The sequence below is a fragment of the Chelon labrosus genome, assembly GCF_963514085.1.
Source record: "Chelon labrosus genome assembly, chromosome: 8".
NCBI classification, from domain to species: Eukaryota; Metazoa; Chordata; class Actinopteri; order Mugiliformes; family Mugilidae; genus Chelon; species Chelon labrosus.
Window position 1 is genome coordinate 15,922,932 of NC_140358.1, and position 22,114 is coordinate 15,945,045.

The window sequence follows — 22,114 nt, forward strand, 5'->3', positions numbered from 1 at the left end:
TTCGAAACTGGGGCCTTTCTGTGTGGACTTTGCATGGTCTCCCTGTGTCTGCGTGGGTTCTCTCCGGGTACTCCGGCTTCCTCCCACTGCCCAAAGACATGCGTGTTAGGTTAACCGGTGATTCTAAACTGGCCGTAGGTGTGAGTGTGAATGGTTGTCTGTCTCTCTGTGTTAGCCCTGCGATGGACTGGCGACCTGTCCAGGGTGTACCCCACCTCTTGCCCGATGACAGCTGGGATAGGCTCCAATGATATCTGTTGGTCTGTCCAACAAAAATTGGGGATAAGTGAAAAATGTGAAATATTCTCTTCTTCTATCCTCTGAAATGTGAAAATCTGTTATAGGATGTAAGATGTTATATCTTAGGGCAAACTGGATCTATGGGGAGATCATTGTTTTGTCACCATAACAATTAACTGATCAAAACTAACCTAGACCACAAGATATGTCAGTAATTTCAGGTTATACAGTAATGTCCATTACTGGTTTTCTTGTAACTGGAAGAAACATGTCTGTAGTTCAGTGGTGAAGCCATGATGAATAATTTCTGAGCAAGAGGGGAAAGGCTCAGTCTTTACACACTCAGAACCATCAGCTGAAGCAGTTTCGATGACAGTTTTGAAAAATCTATTGCTGCCAGCATTTTTTCTTTTCCACCAAAAACAATATACGTGGCAATGCCAAAATTACCATTCTTCTCAGATGAGACGTTTGTCTGTTGGAAAGAAGCTTCGTTATCGAACACTAACTGAGTTTAAAGATACGGCTCCGACTGCACCGAGCCATGCTTGATGTCTCGCCAGACTTGGAAGACAAAGATGTTTTGGGGGCATTTTTCTAGGATCCTTTTCAAACACACATTTTCTGGTGCAGACTTAAATTTTACACGCAGATCTTCTTTGTTTTGGATGAATATAAACTTCCCTGTGACTTTCAAGTGATTGGATTGGATACTCATGGGACTCAGGGACTTCACATTTTCACTCGTGAGCCACACTCTTGTAGTTTCTCATCAGGCTGTATAATGGGCCGTGTAGTGAGGAGGGGCAGTGTCGCGTTTCAGGTCTTTTTGTGCCGGCACAGGACTGGCCAACCACACAAAGCCTGATTCAGAGACTAAGAAAAGAAGTGGGAAAATAGAGAGAAACTGGGTAACAACAGCTACTCAGAAAGAAGTAGGAGAGCAGGAGGACTGACAGAGGGGAGAGGGTATAAGCAAAAGCGGTCCCAAAGGCAGTGAGGAGGCAGCTGGCTCAGAGGTGTGTCCTATTTTTAGTTTCCCTCATGCACATCTCAAACAGCTGCCGGAGCATTAGCACACAGAGAAACTTCAGAGCATCGTTTCCGCAGAATCAACGCAACAAGGAGGCTTAAATTCCTGCCTGGCTCAGGTGTGTCAGCTCCAAGCTCCACCCCTTCGGCTCCGCTTCCCTCAGGTCGTGTTTTCGGTTAAGCTACTTTTTCTCACGAGCACAAAGGTGAGGTGTAGCGCGAGGGTCACGTGACCCAGAGTGCTGCTTGTGCACGCGGCCTGCAGCCTCACAAGTAAGACAGCTGGAAATAGCCTGCATCCCATGTGAGTAACGTATGGAGGGACATAACAGGCTGAGAGAGCAGTCAAAAGGAGGCCACTGAAGACACGACGAGCTAAGATGTCACTCCGGCGTCTTACGTAAATATAGAAATGCACAATAACTTTTCGCATCAATAGTAGATGTATTGTTTTCCAAAAGAAGCACTGAGCCACTTTATATTTAATTCATGAAATGCTGTAGGAAATCTAAAAACCACCTCAGTAATGACTCCAGACTGAACAGGAGCACCTGCAGTTAGGATGCTATTCCTGTTGTTGCCAGCAGAACCAACGCCTCTGATGCACATTTGAAAAATAAATGAAAATGTCCCTGAGCCGAGCCTCATTTAGGAAACGACTGACAACAATGTTAGCGCCGCGGTAATAAGCTCCTGCATACGTAGGTAGGGCAGCAACTTAGCGCGCTTACCCAGAAGTAAGAAAAGAGGTTGTTTCATTTATTTATCAAATATAAAATATTTAGAGGATTCAATCTGCCGGCAGAGGAGGACGGAGAACAAACGGTGGGTGAAAAAAATAAAAGTGAAGTTGCTTTATGGATGGGTGTTAAAAAAAAAAACCAAAAAAACATCCGGTGTAGAGAGCTGCCTGCTGCTCTGCATATATTTTGGTCTTAAATTACCTTTCCAGGCTTTCAGGCAGTCACGACTGAGTCAGTTGACCCAGAGTGACAACACACTGCGGGCCATTAACATATCACTATGTTGTCAGCTGGACTTTGTCAGAGAATGAGCACGCGGGCGCTTCACCTGAATAAAAGGTGACATGTCTCCACGCACTCACAAAGCCCATACAGATACCCGAGCAAGTGCAGAAGTTCCAGTCGAGCCAGTTTAACTGGAGTCTCCTCCAAACACAACCTGCAGACTCACATGTTTACTCTGTGACAGTTTTGAATCTACTCAACACATCTTTTAAAGGAAAGACAGAAACAATTGAAAAGTGAGTCATCAAATCAGCACCTGGGAACTGGCACAACCATGACAGCGACTAAGTTTTGGGTGGAGGATTAGTTCCCTCTGAAAGGAGGGAGTTAATTATGTGGCTTTGACGCACCTAAAGTGCTGTTCGATTCGTGGCTAATCCTCATCAAGCTGCTGCATATGGATTATGCGTTTCTGACTGACGCCCGGGTTCAAATTAAAGCTGTTGAAACACATACGCTCACACACTCCGAAGCTCGTCTGCACATATGCCACAGTCAAATGATCAAACACAGTAGCGGACAGAAAGGGGGAGAGAGAGGGAGAGAGAGAGGAACTTGAAAAAAAGAGGTAAAGGCAATGCTGAGGCAGATCACATTCAGTGAGTTAGCAGCACTCTCTGGGTACGACAGCATTTTAAATAAAACATGAAAGCTGGAGAAGGAGGCACTCCTCTATATACAGAGACTTGTGGCAGGCCATGATATTCTGAGAGACAGGCCAGCGAGCTCAGAGCTATCCCCGGGGGACACCTATCCATCAGACACACTATATATCAGAACCATCAAACATGGGCCCTCATCCCGCAACATACAGGGCTCCAGAGCAGAGGCCAGACTGACCGGCGGGCTGCAAGGAGCTGATAAGCACTTATGCACTGACTTCCTCTGAACAGCAAAACAACTACGCGCCCCTCCGCAGTATCTTTGGCAGGATGACAGAACTCACAGGTGGACGCATTACAATCATCAGGAAAATAAATTTAAGTACTAAAAACTAAAATCAAGTCCTACTGAGGCTTCCCCTCTGCTCTGCCAGGGTCACCGTGAGAGACTTGAGAGGAAGGCCCTGCACCAACACTGATCTGAGCATGTAAATAACTCATGGCTCATGTCTCTCTCTTTCTCTCTCTCTCTCTCATTTTTCCATTGCTCTCGCGCTCTCTGTAAAAGCCATATGTACATTTTTAGAATTCCCCGAGTTCTGCTGACGTGAAGAAACAGATGAAAGATTCATGTTTGTTTAAAAAATTCAAACTGATGTCCTGAACTTTCAGTACATAGCCCGCGTGGATAAATTATTCAGCCTCGGGATGCGAGGGATGGGGAATTTGGGGTGTGGACTGTGCCGGAAAAACCCAAACAACAATTAAAACTAATGGTTGAAATCAGTGATTATGACTTGTGCACCGTCATTAACATTTCCAGAGATAACAACGGGCGTTTCGCATATAAAGCAAAGGCTAATATTCTCGGAAATGATCAAAAAAACTTCAGTTTGTGTGATTTTGTTTTGCACAGTAGAACCCATCTTAGTTTATGTGAACTGTGCTGCTGGCCCTTGTGGTTGATGGAAAAAAGCAGCATAACCAGTCAGTGAATGCACCAGCAGAGGGAGACCATGTCACATGACAGATCTGTAAATACTGATCTGCTCTTATTTCTCAGTGTCCTACACATTTCAATCAACAAATGTATATATACTCAATTTACCATTTAAATGAATTAAAATTTAAACAATAAACTATAATCAGACTGAACTATAGGGCAGCATCTGAAGATCTAAGTATTTAATATATTTATTTAATATATTTTTTAATTCATTTTTAACTAATAAATCGTTTTTTAAGGTTTTAAAAGCCATTTTTTTACAATTATTTTACCTCTCATTATTATTATTATTATTATTATTTTACCACCTTGCCAAGTGTCATTAATGATTGTGGAAAATTAAGAGCAGGTCTGCCGTGAAGGGTTAAACTGAGTCAGACGTGACACTGAAATCCGATCTAGTTCCTGATGGATGAGTCTGTTCGTGCCTGTTGAGACCTGGTTGCCAGGTTGTTTAAATAACCTGGAGATTCTGTTGAATCTCCACAGCTGTAGTTTCACGGTTGCCTACCGTAAACGTTACAGAGTGTAGTCGGTGACACTAACGTGAAGCTCGCGCCTCTGCGCTCGAGGCTACCGTCCCGTCCTCGGCGCACTGCGTCATGGCGACGGCGGCGAAGAAGTTACGCATTTCCTAAGAGCAGTGGGAATTAATGGAGTATCACTCTCGGGCAGGCGGCGGGGCACACGTGTAAGTAGCTGATGTTTTGTACTCTTTGCGGGACACATAATTGTGGGGATTTATCGCCTTCTCTGTGGCCATTTCCTGTTTCAGTTTTACCTGTGCAGCCAGGTGAGCCGTCATGGCACCTGTAGCGCCTCACAAGCAGATTGCGGTGCTTGTGGTGATTGTGGTCGAAAGTCTTGTCGCACCTCGTAAAACTATCTGGAGTTATATGAAAGAAGCTCAAACCTTGTCGGTTGTAGAGGAGGACTTTGGTCCCTAATGTTGTAACTCAATCACTGAAGTAGCTTAACTTCTGTCACTGAACTAGCTTTGCATTCCTTTCCCCTTTCTCCCTCTCTCTCTCTCAGTATGGTGGATTACAGTATGTCAGATGAACCAGAAGTCCTAGTCTCAAAGTACGGTGGGCCTTTTAAAATGGAGGAGCTGGCCGTGATGGCTTTGCTGGAATGCCCTGTGTGTTTGGAGCGGCTGGACGTGACAGCCAAGGTCCTGCCCTGCCAGCACACTTTCTGCATGTCCTGCCTGCAGCGGCAGGAGGCAGCCCACTCCCAGCTCTTCTGCCCAGAGTGTCGCACCCTGGCTGCCCCGGCCAGGACCGTGGAGGAGCTCCCTGCGAACCTCCTGCTTGTGCGGCTCCTGGAGGGGCTCCAGGGCTCCGCGGGGCCCGGCAGAAGCGTACAGTCGGCCCGCTACGCTGTGCCTTTGGGCAGGGCCAGCTTGAAAGCCAGGGAAAATCAACAACAGCAGCAGCAGCAGCAGCAGCAGGAGAGTCATCACAGAGACAAGCAAGGGCAGAATGAGGTCAGTGAAAGACGTCGGCCTATAATGCATGTCTATAAGAAGAAATATGATGTAAAACAAAAAAACAGCTATGGCTTTGATTAAGCCTAAAACAAAGATGAGAACAACTGTGAGTATTCTTGAAGACGGTTTTAAGGATTCACATTTTAGCCAGAGAAGCTGTCAATGTAAAATTGGAAAAAAAACTTTCACTGAACAGCAGAGTTGGACTAAGACACCATTTATTAACACAATCTTAACACCTGTCACCAAAGGTATGTCTGTCCCCTGTCACACATTGAGTCTGGAGAGTGTATGAACAAGTTGCTCTAATTGCAGATCTGGTTCATTAACAGACCACAGCTACGTGAGGTTCAGATGAGCGCCACCCACAGATGGTACTGATAACATTTTAAACTCCCCTCCAGTCATTTAGAACTGAAGACAACTCAAATGCCTTTGTTTTAGGTTTGTTTTTAGATATGCCGTGACACGGATGACTGAAAATCTACACAGACAATAGTTAATAGCGTATGTATTCTTATAAGTTGGGAGATCAGCTGTTCACAACGCTGTGTAACTAAAAGAATGGTTTGGGGTAGTGGTAAAATACCAGTCTTTGCGACCGTCAGATTATTTACTACACACAAATACATTATATGAGGGCTGGTCATTTACCAAAACATGCCTCCATCAGTGGATTTTGTTATATCTTTGTTATATCATGTACTTATGTATTTCTGCTGTATATCATGCAGGAAATAACCACTGAAAATCAGACAAAGTTATTCGTTATAAATAATATCAGACTGATGAATGATAATAATACAGTCCTGATTGGGGCGGCACAGTGACGTGGTGGTTAGCACTCACAGCAAGAAGGTTGTGTCTGCGTGGGTCCTCTCTTATTTACTGTCATGCTTGTCCTGTGAAGGGTCGTCAGGCCGCGACCCATCACAGGACAAGTGGTTACAGAAGATGAATGAATGAATGAATAAATTGTCCTGAGTGATTTTTAACCTACCCACAGTTTGCTACTGCACCCACACATTTTAATGGGAGAACTCTCTTAGCATAAACAGGATGGAGAAAGTTTTGATCGCTGACAAAAGGATACCGCTTTATCATTGTGATATTGTAGAGGTCAACCAGTGGGGGATTTCATGAAGGCCGATACAATAACGATGATTCAGAGCAGGAGCCAAGATAACACTCCCACCCTCTGCCTAAAAGTTCATGCTGTCCAGAACAAACAATCTTCTTTAAACTTTTCTAGAGAATACTGAAATACAATGACCCTGCCATAAAATGATGACTGCTGACAGGAGAAGCAAATAACATTGACAATCTTGTGACAATACAATGTTTTGCTGGGAAACTTTTGGACTGGGCATTTTTATGTGGATGTTACTTAGACATGTACCACCCATCTGGACCAGACCAGGCACCCCGACCCCATAGCAATGACACTCCTTGATGGCAGCAGTCATCCCCAGCAGGGTGCAGCCTTACACAGGCACAAACTCAAAAATGGTTTAGGAACAAGTCAAAAAAACATGAAGAACAGCACAAGGTGTTGACCTGGCCTCCAACTTCACTAGATTCCAAACTGATCAAGTATCTGTGGGATGAGAGGCCCCTCCCCTCAACCCATAGGACCCAAAGGCCCCAACTAACAACATTGTTATTGTTGTTATAGATAGCTGGGCTATCTATGTGTGTGTGTGATCCCACCTGTCCAAACAAGCAAAATCTGTCATAGGGCAGATAGAAGGGGGGACTCTAGCGGGGGTGTTGTGTTGTTGATGCACAGTAGGGCCTTCAGTGGTTTAATTGTGTTTGTCATTGCAAAATATGCCAAAAGTAGCCATGTGGGGAACCCTTCTCTCATTTTTTTTCCACAATTGCCTGGTTTGCGTGTCGTCCCTGGGCTTAGAAATAACTAGCACAACTAATTAATCAGTTCACGTCTATTTTTTTGTGACTACCTCAACGCTATGATGTCCCGTTTATTTACTGACTGACCCAGACTGTATACTGTAGTGCTACTTACTTGCCATTGTATGCTCACAAAAGCAAGTATTTTTTTTCCCCCACTTCATTACTATTCAGCTGTGTGACAAAATGTGGCCCACAAGAGCTGGAGTGTGATCCGACTTTTCAGAATGTTGCCTCTGGTGAAATGTGAGTCACTGGTCCTTTGGGCCTAAAGGGATGAGATCCCCACCAACCTGTACAACTGGTGTCATTATTCTAGTCCCATTATGTTAACTCAGGAGGTGCAGATTGGCTTCCCAAACACCGAGAGCACAGAAAACCTCCAATCCTCTAGAGCCCTGCCCTCAGACACAAGAGCCTAGTGAGGGTAGCCTAATGAAGGACATTTGACCAAGAGAAACCGAATCAATAACATAAGGGACTCGCGTAGTTATGGTAACTCACTGCCCACAAAGGCATAGATTTTAGTTTAGTTGTCAGTGGAGTACCTGAGTCCATCAAGTGCCTTAGACAGAATTATATCATGCCTGATGAAGACAGTTCCAAAGACACAAAATGACTGACTGTTTCTTTGTGCATGGTTAAAAAAATAAAAATCTGTGTTCGTTATAGTTAACTAAACTAAAAAATCAGCTTTATCTGAACCATAAATTAAAAAATAGGCAGCTGAAGCTTGAAATACATTGTAATGACACTGTTCCTTTAACCAATCACGTTTCAAGTTTGTATTCTTAGACCTTCTCTGTGGCCTATGGTAGCGTCAGTGTTTTCACGTCCTCTGATTGGAGGGTCAGAGGGCCGCTCCGTTTAACCCAAGCCAGCGGTTCATGTTCATGTTTGATGGGTTGACGTTGATCCTCCTGCTGGATTTGGTGTATGTCGCGCTGGTGCACAGCTGGGGCTGCAGAGAGTGAGAGGAGACTTTTTGGATTGTTCTAAGTGAGTTTCTTGCTTTAGCAAAGGCATTCATCTACATGAGATACCCGTCTACGGTGCAACATCCTGTTTTTTTGCGTATCTGTATGATGTTGATGGTTTCTACGGCAGCGGTGTCATAAAGACGTTGGAGAGCATTGAAGACCGAGTTGGAAAATGCACGGCCCACCACTGGTATATAGTGACATTTGTTTTTGCAGAACATTGTTATTTCACAGTGAATCACGTCCAAAAACATGCTTTTTAAGTTCACAGTGACCTTTGAGAATCTGACTCAAAACTAACCCTGTGACACTACATTCATGGATGAGCCTTATCAAAATTACTTGCAGACATCGTGAAAACATATTGCATGTATGTATAAAAAGAATAAAAGAATGAAAATTACAAGACGAGTAGCTAATTGACAGTCAGAAAATCACTGCACACTTTTCACCGATGCTGATGATTTATTCTCCGCGGCGATGAGAAGCACACAGATCTGCCTTCTCAGATGTTTCGTGCGTAAAATCTCTTCAGAGAGTTCAAGAGTTTACCTGAAACTCCTGGACTGGATTCAGTCAGAGTTCAAGAAGCGCGGCCAAGTTCACAAGAGCGGGTTTGTGATCAAAGTGCTGCTAACGCTGCTAAATATACGTAGAATAACTTACCAGCCTGATTAAATGTAAGCTTAGCCTGAGATGGATCGGGCCCATAGAGGATGTGGACACTAATTCTTAATATTCACAGATTTAAAACCTCTTTTAAAATGAGTTATTGACACATTTCCAGCGGGATTATTCAGTAAAACTCAAGATGTAGAATATTATAACTAAGTGATATTTAGTGTCTGTGAAATTATCCCTTCAGCGTGAGATGAAGTCCATGTAAATTAGTTTTTTGTTTTTTTCCTTCGTATCTCTCAGCATCAGCAACACTGACTGAAAAGTCCAAGTCAATTCTTGATATCTTTCGAGGTGAAAAGGATGTGTCATATCAAACTATTCATGACTAGATAAGAACACGGTGTCTTGGTGTCTGTAGAGAATGTGTTAAAATCTTGCTGAGGCCTGTCATTTTGCACTTTTATTAGCTGATATGAGCAGATCAAATTAAAACTGAAAACTGAGTGAAACTCAGCGTCTTTTGTCCATGACGTGTATCTGGAGCAGGATATTTTAATTGTTTTTCTTCATGTTAACTGACAAAAAGTACCCTGCTTTGTCACTTGGTCATAAATAAAGTAAAGGATAAAATGATGCCCAGTAGTGCCCTTGTGTTGGCACGGCGCTGGCTTCTGTCTGTTTACTCTCACAAAGCAGCAGCTTCCACATACCGGCGCTAATATTTGACTTTCTTCTGCTCTTCAGCCCGCCCTCAGAGCCCCGATGTATAACCAGCGAGGCGATGTGTCGGGAGAGCTCGCCCTCACGCCTGGTAACAGTATCACCACTAAGCACAAGGCGGACGACAACTGGCGCTACGAAGACTCCTGTGACAGCAGCGGTGCGTCTGTCACTGCGCTGCAGGCCGTCAGCCAGGCGCCTCAGCTGCAGCCCCTCCAGCAGTCCCAGCCGTCGGCTCTCTGCAGGGCGCTGTGTGACTTTAACCCGGAGGACCTGAATCTGGAAGACAGTAAATATTGTCTCAGCTTCCTCAAGGTCTGCCACTACAACTACCGACTGAAATGATCCTTGTCATTCAGTCAAATGTATTTGCACACTTTAAATTCGTACAAGATCAGTACACTTTATGTTATACTCACATGCACAAAGCAAACCTTTGCGATCACTTTTAGGAAATTAAACATTAACATAAAGGGAAAAAGAGCAAAAGGTGCCGTTTCAGCTTTAGAAGGCTGTATTCAATAAGTGTTTTACTATTGTTTAGGCTCAATGTCTGAACTTGAACTCTGGTTAATACCATAATAAACTTTTTAGCCGCTGGTCTGACCAGTTAAATAATTTATTTTAAGCTGATTTTAATGTTCTAAGGACAAAATAATTTATTTTTACATAAACCAAAATGGTAACTTTACGATGTTTCAGATTGGCCAATGAGCTTCTCGGATAAGCACGTTAGATTCCCCGCTCCCATATTAATTAAAATCAGTTGAATTAAGTTTTATGTACAGTATACTGTCTAGTGTCACTATCGGAAAAACGCTAAACCGGAAACTCCCACAGCAAGCACTAAGTGAATGGTAGAAAGGTAAACTCCCTTTTAAAACCAGCAGAGCAGGACCCAGCTCATATCGGGGGGAGCCATCTGATAGAGAGAGAGAGAGAGAGAGAAAAGAAGGAGATAGAAGCAGTTGAATTCATACATCACATCAGATCAAGCTTTATACATACAACTGTACTGGCGACAGAAGGAAACTTAGTTAGATAAGCTAAATGAGTAAAGAGACTTGCCTATTGATAAAGCAAACATGCAACGTGTCTACGTGAAATAAACAAGAGTACGTGATAGTAGATGATTCTCATAGTATCAAGAGAAAAAGCAGACATGGATGGATTTTTAACCCAATCAGCATAACTCTACTTTGATAGTTTAGACATGAATTCTTTAGTAGTCTGTGTATAGCACAAGAAGTTCCCACTGGTGCTTATATGTAATCGCCATTGCTTCTTGTTCTTTTGCCTGAGACTGAAAACGGAGACATATTGGTCTAGAGTCTCCGTGGCCGTTACTTAGCCTGAAGGAATTCTGAGGCAGTTATGTAAGGGCCTTCTCCATTAAAGCACACTTGAGCTTGGCCTTTTTCGAAACGCAGGTGGTCAAATGGTTTTTAGAGGCTGGCCGCAGAAAGGACTGGGCCCGCAGACACAAAGGGAGCTGATGTCACATGGTGCTGGAGGAACGCGGGGCTCGCAGAGTTTCTGAGCTGAGTGCTCAGTCTCCAGGGTGAGCACGCTCTGTTATGACCTTCTGTTTTCTGTGCGTCTGCTACTTGTTTCCGCCGCACAGGGAGACATCCTGACCGTCATCAGGCGTGTGGACGAGCACTGGGTTGAAGCCAAGCTCGGGGAGAAAGTTGGAATTTGTCCTCAGCAGTTCGTAGAGGTGAGATATTGCTTTCTTTCCTTCAGCGTCGGTTGCGGCCCGTTCACTGTGGTTCACAAGTGTGGCGCCGGACGTTTGGCACCCTTGTCCTGATAGCTCAGCACTCGTAATCAATGGAGCCGCACATGTCCTCGCCGAATGCCGTACATTCCAGGTCACTGCCAGGACGCTGCCTTGATTTTCATAGAAATCTTTGATTCATCAGTAAATGTCACTCCTGTGCTGCAAAGTGCTGAGGCAGGAAGCTTATCTTTGAAGCCCTGCTGTGTCTGCAGCGGCTCATTAGTGTGTGACTATGTGGCTTACTCAGGTTTGCAGGGCTTGCTTAGCTGGCTGACTGTCATTTGTTTTCCTCTGTACTTTCTGCCTCCAGGATTTAACTTCATCCACGCCGGGGGAAATTGTGCTCCTTCATACTGCGGGGTTAATGTGGTGCCTCATTCAGCTCTCGTTTGCTTCCATAACTTGTCATCTGTTTTGACGTACTTTTCCCCAATATATCTTCCTTCCACGCATGTCTTCTCTTAAGGCACTGCCTCGGTGATGCTCTTCCATTCTTTCTCCTTTCACTTTCCTCCTCTCCTCTCCCCTCTCCTTCCTGAGCCTGCCTCTCCTTGTGTCGTGCAGCCAGGCGTGAAGGCACAGTAATGCTTTCTCTGCTTGGGTGGCATAACAGCACATCACTGTGGGGAGTGAAAGCATTAACCCTGCCATGCCTGTCCGTGCGCCTGCCTCTCTGTGCATCTCCTTTCTCAGCACCAGTCAACCCTTTCCGGCTTATTGGCTGGTACTTACCATGCTCCCTGCCTGCCTGTCCAACAAGTTGTAGGGGTGAGTCGAGAAGTGAAAGTGGGTGTATTTAGACAGCTGTTTTTTTGAGACGAGCTAGAGAGGATTTTCCTGAGGACTGACCGCTCCGTGTTAGGATTTATCCAGATTTTTTACTGTATGCGTTTCTCTTTGTGTGTTCGTCCATTTCAGCCAAACGCTGCCGCTTCCAAACTGCTAAAGGGGAAGAGTCGGAGGGGGGGTGAGTCAGCAGAATTTCACCATCAGCCCGGGAGCGGGGGCAAAGACAAGGCCACTGACGCACCCAACAGGACCGCCCATTACGGAGTCCCTCTAGTCCCGGCAAAGACACCCATCATCAATGCTTTACCCCTCTCGAGCCAGCGGAAACCGACCGCAGCCGGCAGCAGCAACTTGTATCAAACGACGTCGGGAGAAGCGCCCAACGTCAACAGCTACAACCACCGGGGTCAGCCGCAGCGTCTCTCTTTGCACTCCGCCACCCAGGGCCACTCTCACCGCTCCAGAGTGAACTCTCATCGAATTAGACGCCACTCTGACCCGCACAGACACCTGTTACACGTGAGTCACGTGCTTCCCACTTAATGCATGCTATTTTTATTTTTATATTGCATAGCCGTTGAGTTAAACCACGTCTGGGTTGGCAAAACACACAACAGTTTCTCTGTGAGATAATAGAGGTGTTTATTTAAGTCACTGAGGGATCAAGCTGACCTTAGTGGTGAGGGGTGGGAACCATGACACCACGCTGAAGGAATGAATGAGAAAAGAGGGTTCGCCCTTGTGTTGGCTGCCGCGTGATTAAGTGGCTTTCATAAAGACAACACAGATGTGGAAAAGAGCGAGATACAAAAGGACTGAAGGTGAGTGGACCGTGGCTTTGAAAGGTATTTAATCATGAGTCCTGGGACGCCAGCCAGAGTCTCCCCTCAGAGGAATTACTGTCCAACAGGGTGTGTGTGTGTGTCCTTTTTCTTTCTTCAGCTCGGGGAGATATATAGTTGTTCTCAAAAGGGGAAGAAACAGTATAGCTGGAGAAAGAAGAACGTTTCTTGGACTGAATGGAGTTGTTGAGGCGTAAGACGCATTACGCTCTCAATTTAAATTCCTCTATTCGCCCGAAATCTACAGAAAAACTGGGCTCACCTTCACCATTATTACGCGTCTAAATAAATTATTACCTAAACACTAGGAGTCACTTACTCTCTGGAAGCAGAAGGTTTATTCCCTGTTTTATTGTTTTATTGTTTCTTGGGGTTATTTCAGGGCTCAGTGTGGCCTCCTTGAACTGAACAAAAACATACTTTATGGACTTTTGTTTCTCAAACCATCAGGTGAAATGCAAACACTCTGTTAATGGGACCAAGATAGTATCAGCTGAACATTTTTGGAGCATTATTCTCTACAGAGAGTTTTTAGAGGACTGTTTTTACTTTCTTAAAGCGGACATTGTTATATTGCTCTTTTGTTCGAAGAAACCGAAGCAAAAAAAATCATCATGATTGACAGAACATATAAAATTAGTTTAAGCTAAGCAGATAAGAGCAAGGTGCTCTTCTCAAATTGTGTCATATGCCATTTTTTAAAAATGTAAATAGCATGACATACATTCATTTACTTGAGGGACAATGTAACAAAATGCTGCAGGCACGCAGTTAAGTCACAGCCAGCTAGTGAAAGTCTCTGGAAGGTTTAACAACATAACCTGCTGCCAAGTGCCCTGCCCTGCGTGATAATGATTTCCTTTGATTTAGGGCTTTCACTGCTTAACCCTGCCATTAAACACGTCAGGGCGTCAAAACCGCTAAACCTTGTGCAAGCAGAAGTAATACCAGACAGGAAGGGAAACAGGGGAGAGACTACAGAGAGAGATTAAAAAAAAAAGGGGGGGGGGGGAATGAGAGAGATAAGGCAGGAAGACGTAAAGGTGTGGTAGAAAGTTGGAAAGAGAAAACAAGATGTGAAAGCTGCAAAGAGGAAAACACAAGAAGGACGAAGGAGGAGGAGGAGGAGGGAAAATAAGAGATAGATGGAGAGAGTGGGAGGCTTGGAGAGTCCCTCGGTGCGTCTGCTTATCTCTCTCAAGCTGATGATGATGATGATGAGTCACTGGTGAAGTTACATAACAGACCCCTCTCTCCCCTGCGTTCAAACTCCTTCCTCTTCACTAAGCAGGTAACACTCACTTTCACATCCGTGGGCCGGTAATGGCAGACGAGCCCCTTTTTCGAAAGGAGTGCGGAGCCGTGTCCCTGAAGCCGAGGCCCGAGCTCCCCCGGTGACCAAGCCAGCGTGTGTGCTATTCTGAGTGTCGCCTCCCATCGGCTCTCACCTCTGGCTCCTCTGTTAGACGAGAGAGCTTGCAGCTTCCCTCCCACTGTGGATGGAATAATGCGCATTAGTGTAAATATCGACACGGTTACGTAACAGCAAATTTTAGGATAGAATTGAGCCAAGAGCAAGAGCGAGTTCAATCCCATATTATTCTTCACTGTTACAGCAGAATGTCCGACATGATTGTTTGTTATCAGTAATAATGACTGAAGCCTGTGAACTGGACAGAGCTGGAACGGGCAACACGTGGTTTGGACGCATACCACCACCAGGATACAAATGTCCTGAACAGAGGCTGGCCAGAGTATTGTTTACATATCACTCCCCCTCTTTCTTTCCCGTGTTTCCTTTCTCTCTCTCCATTGTTTCTATTGCATAAAAGTCCCAAGATAAATATTAAAAGGTGAAAGGATTAGGTTAAGTAACTGACATTGCATCCTGAAGTGCAGAATATAAACTTATATAAGCATGGTAAAATAACAACAACAATAGAGGGCGAGCGTTCATCGTGTGGGGCTGCAACAGACTGATCCATGTAGCACCATGCAGGTCGCACACTGAACTAGATGTAATGACAGTGAAGGAATGAAAGAATGCTTTTTAATTGTTCAATCAGCCTTTTGTCAGGTGACAAAACAAGCGAACTGACGATTCTCAGACAGGCTTTGAGAAATCACCATGACGGTGCCTTTCGTTTTTGACATTTTGTAAAAATCCTTATAACAGACATAACAGACTTTTAAACTTAAGCCCATTTGCATATCCACAAAGGTGATGACCTCATTGCAATTATACATCCGTGGATCGGGTGTCTTGAAGCCTGTGTGGGCATGTCAGTCCACGCTCTCCTTCTTCGCCTTGTTGCACGTGTTAGGGTGGATTTAAAAAAAACAAAAGAAAAGCATTAACAAACTGCAAGTGACATTAATTTTACCTCACCTGGTTTAATGGGAGAGATGAGAACTCGTGGGTGTAGCCGAGGGAAGAGCAAAAAAAATAAAAAAAAAGGCTGCAGTAAAGGCAGCAATTTTCATTAGTCAGACAGGAATAATATAATATCTTGTTATATTAGGTTCAGATCCAGGAATAAAAAATAATTTAAAATCAGCCTCGTATATATGGATACACATACAAGGAATTTGTTCCAAGGGAGCACACTTAGAGACGTGGACAGCCATGCAGGGATTTATGTGCTTGCTTAAGGCACCTCAGTCAAGGACACGGAGGGGCTCAAACCAGTGACCTCAAGCTCCCAAAGCATCTTAACCACTATCAGTCTACATTATTTCTTCACATCTTGCGTGTTACCAGCAGTTGTTTCTGATTAAAACATGTTAAGCTTCTTTAATTGTGTCGTGAGGAGAAATTTAACAATTAGAAATAATCACAAATAAAGCTTTTTCATTCAGCGATCGCCTAAATCTAAATCGGGGGACAGCCAGCCGTTTTCCCAACGAGCCCCGAGGTCCTGCATTCGGTGGAGAGCAACTGACGAAAACCGCATCCGCTGTGGTCCTGCCTCTGACGTTGTTGTTGATGATGTCGGCGCGATGCCACAGCGAGTCAAGATCAAGCTGGACAGGAGTCACACTTACGTGACACGGTGGCGATCTCTGATTCCGGGTCTAGCCTGATGTTAGTAGCTCAGGATGGATGGGCAGCACAACCCGACTAGAAGCCTAATTAGCCAGAGTAACCGAAAGCGTTGCATAAATAATTCACTCTGACACATTTTCTCTGTTTAAATCGTATGCATACATTGTGACCAGGTGTTGAATGTGTTTTTTATGTTTTTTTGTGACAACTTGAGTTATGAAAAAGTACCCGTCAGTTTCTAATAGTAGTAGTTTTCTTGTCCAGAACAACTAAATAAGCTTAAATAGTGCTGTTTGTATTGACATAAAGGTAAAATGTAAAATGCAAATCAGCTGTTTGGCTTTAAACCGTTAACTTGGATCAGTATGCAGCCATACAAGGCTGCCCGGGGAACAGTTTAGGGGTTAGGTGCGTTGCTCAAGGGCACTTCAGCCATGGATGTTGAGGGAATTCGAAGCCAAGTGCACGGTTTTAGGGCAAACTTGTGTTGGAGAAAATGTAGACATTTGCAAACTGAATGAAAATGACCTGGAGCAAACTCTTTTATTTTAGCAGGATTAAACTATATTTTACAGTAATGAGTAATTAAACAAATGTTATGATTATCTATATTCATTCGTGAGAGCTTTTTTAGTTTCATTACAAACTGTCTTCCTTTCTCTGTTGATTCTGTCGATTGACTTATTTATGCCAGCAGGGATTCTGACTGCAGGAGCACGTCGGCCTTTTTTACGCTAAATCATTTGCCGTCCGACTAATTGCGGAGTTCACCTCTGTATGTGAATCCAGCCAGCGCTGGTTCAAAGCACCTGGCCACTGCGTGACTGCAGCGTAACCGAAGCGTGCTCCTTGTATCTGAAAAAAGCCCCATCCAAGAATAGAAGGAGGACACGGACCGATGAAAAGAGTTAAATAATTGAAGAGTTTTTTTCTTTTTCTTTTTTTTTGCGTTACACAACATTTTTACAAAGACGACAATGCTTTGCTGTTAAAAAATAGTGATTAATCGAGACTTTCTCTCAACTGTAATGTAAAAATGGTGTGATGCCTTTAAAAAGGACAGGGGGTTATTGCTTTCTAATGGCCTTGGCTGCTTTAGGTGTACGTCTCATGTGAATGTCATAAAAGCCATATAGATAAAAATAAAAAATAAAACACGACGGTGCTCATCGGGCCACTCTCATACATACAACAGAAGGCAGATGTGTCTTCAGGACATGCATCCCAACTTCATCTCCATTTACTTCTGCCTCAAAGCACTGCTTTTGACAAGTGAGACTGGGTGCATCTTGATAATGACTGTCTTTGTGCTTTTGAGTTGTAGTGAGAATGTACACACACCGTATAGAGCGAAGCCTGCGCCCGCAATTCTGCATTAATGCTTGAAGCAGTGGTTGAATGGCTGGGCTGTAAATAGCAGCAAACATCTGTGAACGTCACTGCCAAGATAATGGTGATAATTTTATATCTGCCTCTTTGTGAAGACCTGTTTGGCCAAAGGACTAATTAAAAAAGGTAAAATCCACAGCAGGGTAATTGGCTAATGAGGTATTAAACTTCTTACTGTACTGTTGACGGTTGGGAAACACACCTCAGTGTTACTCCCTGTCACTTAATGACGTGGCAGCGTCAGGCCTGACTCACAGTCTGCTGAGTCAAGCCTGTCAAACGTTTCTTGGCTCTAAGGAGAAAAGGTTTGATTTCTAAAAATAAGACTCCAAAGAAGATCATCATGCTTTTATTGCGGCTATGTTCTATACAGCATTTAATGTGTGCACAAGAGACAGTCCAACAGATCAGATCTAATACACTGATCAGGCATAACATTATGACCACCTTCCTCATAATGTGTTTGGTCTCCCTTCTGCCTCCAAAACGTTGTGACTCACGATGTGAGAATAGACATGGGCCTTCTGAGGGTGTCTTGTGTTAACTGTTATTAGTGCTTAGCAGATACTTGATCAGTATCTATGGAGGCCAGGCCAACACCTTGTGCTGTTTTTAATGTTGTTGTTTGTTTGAGTCATTCCTAAACTATTTTTGTGTGTGTGCCTGTGTCAGGCTGCATCCTGCTGGGGATGGCTGCTGCCATCGAGGAGTGTCATTGCTATGGGGTGGGGGTGTCTGGTCTGGTCTAGGTGGGTGGTACATGTCTAAGTAACATCCTCACAAATGCCAGGTCCAAAAGTTTCCCAGCAGAGCATTGAATTGTCACAAGATGGTCAGTGTGATTCACTGGAGGAACCTGAGTAACTGAGTACAAAAAAGTCTGCAGATACTTCCACACAGGCTCAGTGAAGTGCTTTATGAAAAGGATGGAAATTCTATAATCATATGCAATGACTTTTACAGATCATAGTATGACTGTGCACTGTGAAAGATTTACACTCGAGGGACGACATGTTAGCTTTACGTGTTCTCACATCTGTCTTAAAATAATACTTGTCATACATATTCCTCTTTTTGCTTTCGGTAACCATTCTTCCCGTTCCCCCTTCTTATGATACTTTTAGACAAGATCCAAAGTCTTTGTTGCATAGGAAAATACACTCACTTGCCAGTTCTTCTGGTACACTGGTGGTATTCAGCTTTTATTAAAAATAACTGAGAGAGCCATTAATTCAGCTGTGTTTTCATTTTGGAGGCCGGGGTTTGTAGTACTGTTGAGCGGGTTGTGCTGCATCAACACATGCTTCTATTACTTTGAGTCTAAATTAAAAACACTAGTTTAATTAAATCCGGTTTAACAGCACCACAAGCTACATCATCCAAAACGATCATACAGTTGAATTACCACATTACTTACGCCGTTTTAACATAAAGTGAACGTTGTAACGGTCATGAAGGGAGATTTAGTGCAGGACTGTTTTACTAGAATGCATTAATTTTCACTAGTGTACCTAATGAACTGGCAAGTGAATGTATATTTCATCTGAAATTAATGTAGTGTAGGTAGTTTGAGTCAGAAAAATCTTATAAATATCTGCTAAAGGTACAATCTTATTAGGACAGCCTTGTCTGGTCAGTCCACCACTATGACATGAATTAACATCAAATTACTGTCATTTTTCCCTGAGGATGAATCCGAATAACTGCGGTTATCCCGTGACTTTTCATGTAGAGCCACCATCCATTCAGGATCCGTCAAAGTGACAGATATTCCCACATTGATGCTGGCTCGGCTGTAGACTCTTGTTTTCCTACTGTGCTCAGATAAAGATGCCGCGCATCACCCTTTCTGTTAAATATGATAATTATGAATCCATCCTATTTCAGAGTCAGAAGAAGATGGCCAGCGAGACTCCTCCCACCATCTCCATGGCTCTGAACCCCCAGATGCCCTCTGCCTCTGCAGATAGCAAAAACTCCTCCACACAGCAGCTCTCCATCAGTGTGTGAGTCACCGTTTTAAACATTACACTAATGGTATGATAATGAATGCTAACATGTGCAGGGGGTGAACATAATAAGAAACACTCGGCTGCTCATAAAATAAATGTGGAAAATCTGGCATAATCTGGATACATACTGTAAAAAGTGTGACAGTAACAGGTGAACCATCCTCAGGTGCGCTGTCCTGTACTCGTACAAACCCCGGCGGCCAGAGGAGCTGGAGCTGAGGAAAGGAGAGATGGTGGGAGTCTACGGGCAGTTCAAAGAAGGCTGGCTGCGTGGGTTATCGCTCAGAACGGGCAAAGTGGGCATTCTGCCCAGCAACTACATCACGCCTGTGCTGAGGTTAGAGGCTGTGATCCCTGACTGCAGAAAGTGGGAGCAAAGTGACATTTGGATCCAGAGAGTAATTTAGTGTGGGCAGGAGGACATTCCATAATGCACACAAGATTCAAGAACTTGACATGTAAAGCAGGGGCTTGTGCTTAGTTAAAGGGATTGACAATCAGGTTCAAACTTCCTTTACAGTGATGTTCTGTAGGTGTCTTACACTAACCTGTCTCATTTCCCAACAACAGAACCTCAGCCAGACTTCTGGAGACCAAAGCAGCTAGTGCGTCCTCACATTATAACACAGTAGATGGAAAGAAATCCACCGCTGCCAAGAATCCTGCTGTGGTCCTTGCTCTTGACAGGGTGAACAGTGATGGAGCGATATACTCAACAGGACAAGTCCCGTCTGTGCCAAATGGAGCACAGCATGCAATGTCGTCAGCTGGCAGCGGAAAGCCGTCCTTCTATGGGGGTTCACAAGGTTGGGAGAGTGTGAGGCGTATTTTTAACCCACACAGAGGTGAGGGTTAAAACAACTTTCATCTTACCGCTTTATTAAATGAGAAATTTCGCCATAAGAATATATTTTAATTATTCCTTTTTTTTTTCAGGCTCAAATCGTCTTTCTCATGTGTCCCATGTCAACGTCCCGTCCAACTCGCAACACTTTGCGCCAGTTCAGACATCCGGCTACTCACCTGCCCTTCAGAGGAAGAAAAACAGCAGCATCCTACCCAGTGGCAGACTGCTGGGCTGGATGACTGAGCCGGCAGCGCCCTCTACTGCTGCCTTTATGAAGGACAGGGACTTCACTGCTTCACATGAGGCGACGTTTCACCAGGATAGACAGCCTTCCAACGGGCCTCAGTCAATTCTAGTCAGACCTGACACACACAAGAACAATACAGACAAGGTAACTGATGATTTAAAGCGTTTATGTACACTGCGCCGTGCTCTCAAACCGTCCCTTGACCAACAGTAAATGTTTTTACTTCCGTAGCCTGCAAAGTCAGTGCGGTTCCTCACAGATGAAGACTCCCCTCTCCCGAGACGTCGGACCTCTTCTTGGTCATCAGGAAATCAGGTTCCGTCTTCTAACAGCCGTCCCGGGCCCCCTCCTTTAGAGGTGTGGGCCCCTTCACTGACCCTAGGAAGAGACGGACCAGGGATCATCCTCAAAGAAGGAAAGGGTCCCATAATCAGGAAAGGCCTCGAAACTGCCATCTCGGATCTAAATTCTAACCCACAGAGACCAGTATCCTCGCAGCCGCCGCTATCGGCAGGGGCAGCTCAGTTCAGCCCCAGCAGGTATTCTAGATTTGTGTGTTCCCAGCATGAAAATAAAGAGCTGTATTTTAATTATCAGACATCAGGATTGGATGAACTGGGATAAAAACAACTTTGCCATCTTTTGCTTTTCTTTTTTCCCCAGACACAGAGTGACCACGACACATTTAGCCCAGACAGACTCGGAGATCAGCCTGCTTCAAGGAGAGCTCGTCCTCGTTCACAGACCTCGACCCGATGGACGAGTTCTTGTTACTCAGGAGAGCAGCGGGCAGACGGGCTTATTCCACACTAGTGTTCTTCAGTCTCTTGAGAGGCTCAGCTGACCGTGTATTTATACTATAGTAGAATATATTTCTGTATTCCATGAGTTCAAGCTGCCAAATGACTTGATTGACCTTCTAGAAAAGATTCGTGTGGAAGCCCAAAGGTTGATACTGCCAAACGACAAACCTATCAAATACGTTTATTTTTGTGCATATTATAGTTTGGTTTAAATATTTGGAGATATATATTTTTTGTCCTTCCACGTGTGTGTGCATGTTTGTGACACATAAGATTTTGCACAAAACACTTAATGACTGTTTCCCTGTTTCAAACCCATGTCACACGCATTGGAGAGTGCCTTTGTCAGAACCCACAAAGGAAACAAACTATATTTGTATATATTTAGAGAAATTATAAAACAAAATATCTGTACTGCTTATGTGGTAATAAAGTATACCTCCAGAACATGAATGGTTTGGTGTCTTGCTTGTAGCTAACAACCTGACGGGGCCCCCTAGCTCACAGTTGGCATCAGCTTTGAAGATTTTTATTTTTTTTTTTTAATCTAATTTTAATACAATTAATGTATCAGTTTTGGACACATAGTATGTGTGTCATATTAATGTGTATACTATCATCAAATCAGTGAACAGCAAATTTGTCGTCATACACAGTATGGAAAACATTATTTATTTATTTGTTTTGTTTTTTTCCTGTGGCTCATTAACAGCTTGATCCA

The 22,114-nt window shown here is 44.0% G+C and overlaps 1 protein-coding gene across 1 annotated transcript; it reads left to right on the forward strand.

The window, feature by feature from the left end:
- Nucleotides 1–4,320: 4,320 nt before the first annotated feature.
- sh3rf2 (SH3 domain containing ring finger 2) lies at nucleotides 4,321–21,883 on the forward strand. Its single transcript, XM_084549418.1, has 11 exons — nucleotides 4,321–4,599; nucleotides 4,944–5,397; nucleotides 9,660–9,950; nucleotides 11,260–11,355; nucleotides 12,337–12,726; nucleotides 19,372–19,490; nucleotides 19,663–19,833; nucleotides 20,067–20,341; nucleotides 20,433–20,734; nucleotides 20,822–21,129; nucleotides 21,254–21,883. Exons 1-11 carry the CDS (start codon nucleotides 4,562–4,564, stop codon nucleotides 21,432–21,434), a joined length of 2,625 nt encoding a protein of 874 aa, XP_084405544.1. The 5' UTR covers nucleotides 4,321–4,561; the 3' UTR covers nucleotides 21,435–21,883.
- The last annotated feature ends 231 nt before the right edge of the window (nucleotides 21,884–22,114 follow it).

Bases quoted from the DNA above. Each gene is read 5' to 3' on its own strand.
- sh3rf2 (XM_084549418.1), top strand. From the start codon at position 4,562: ATGGAGTATCACTCTCGGGCAGGCGGCGGGGCACACGT. The intron at 20,342-20,432 runs GTGAGGGTTAAA...TTTTTTTTTCAG, and splicing joins TATTTTTAACCCACACAGAG to GCTCAAATCGTCTTTCTCAT. The intron at 21,130-21,253 runs GTATTCTAGATT...TTTTTTCCCCAG, and splicing joins GCTCAGTTCAGCCCCAGCAG to ACACAGAGTGACCACGACAC.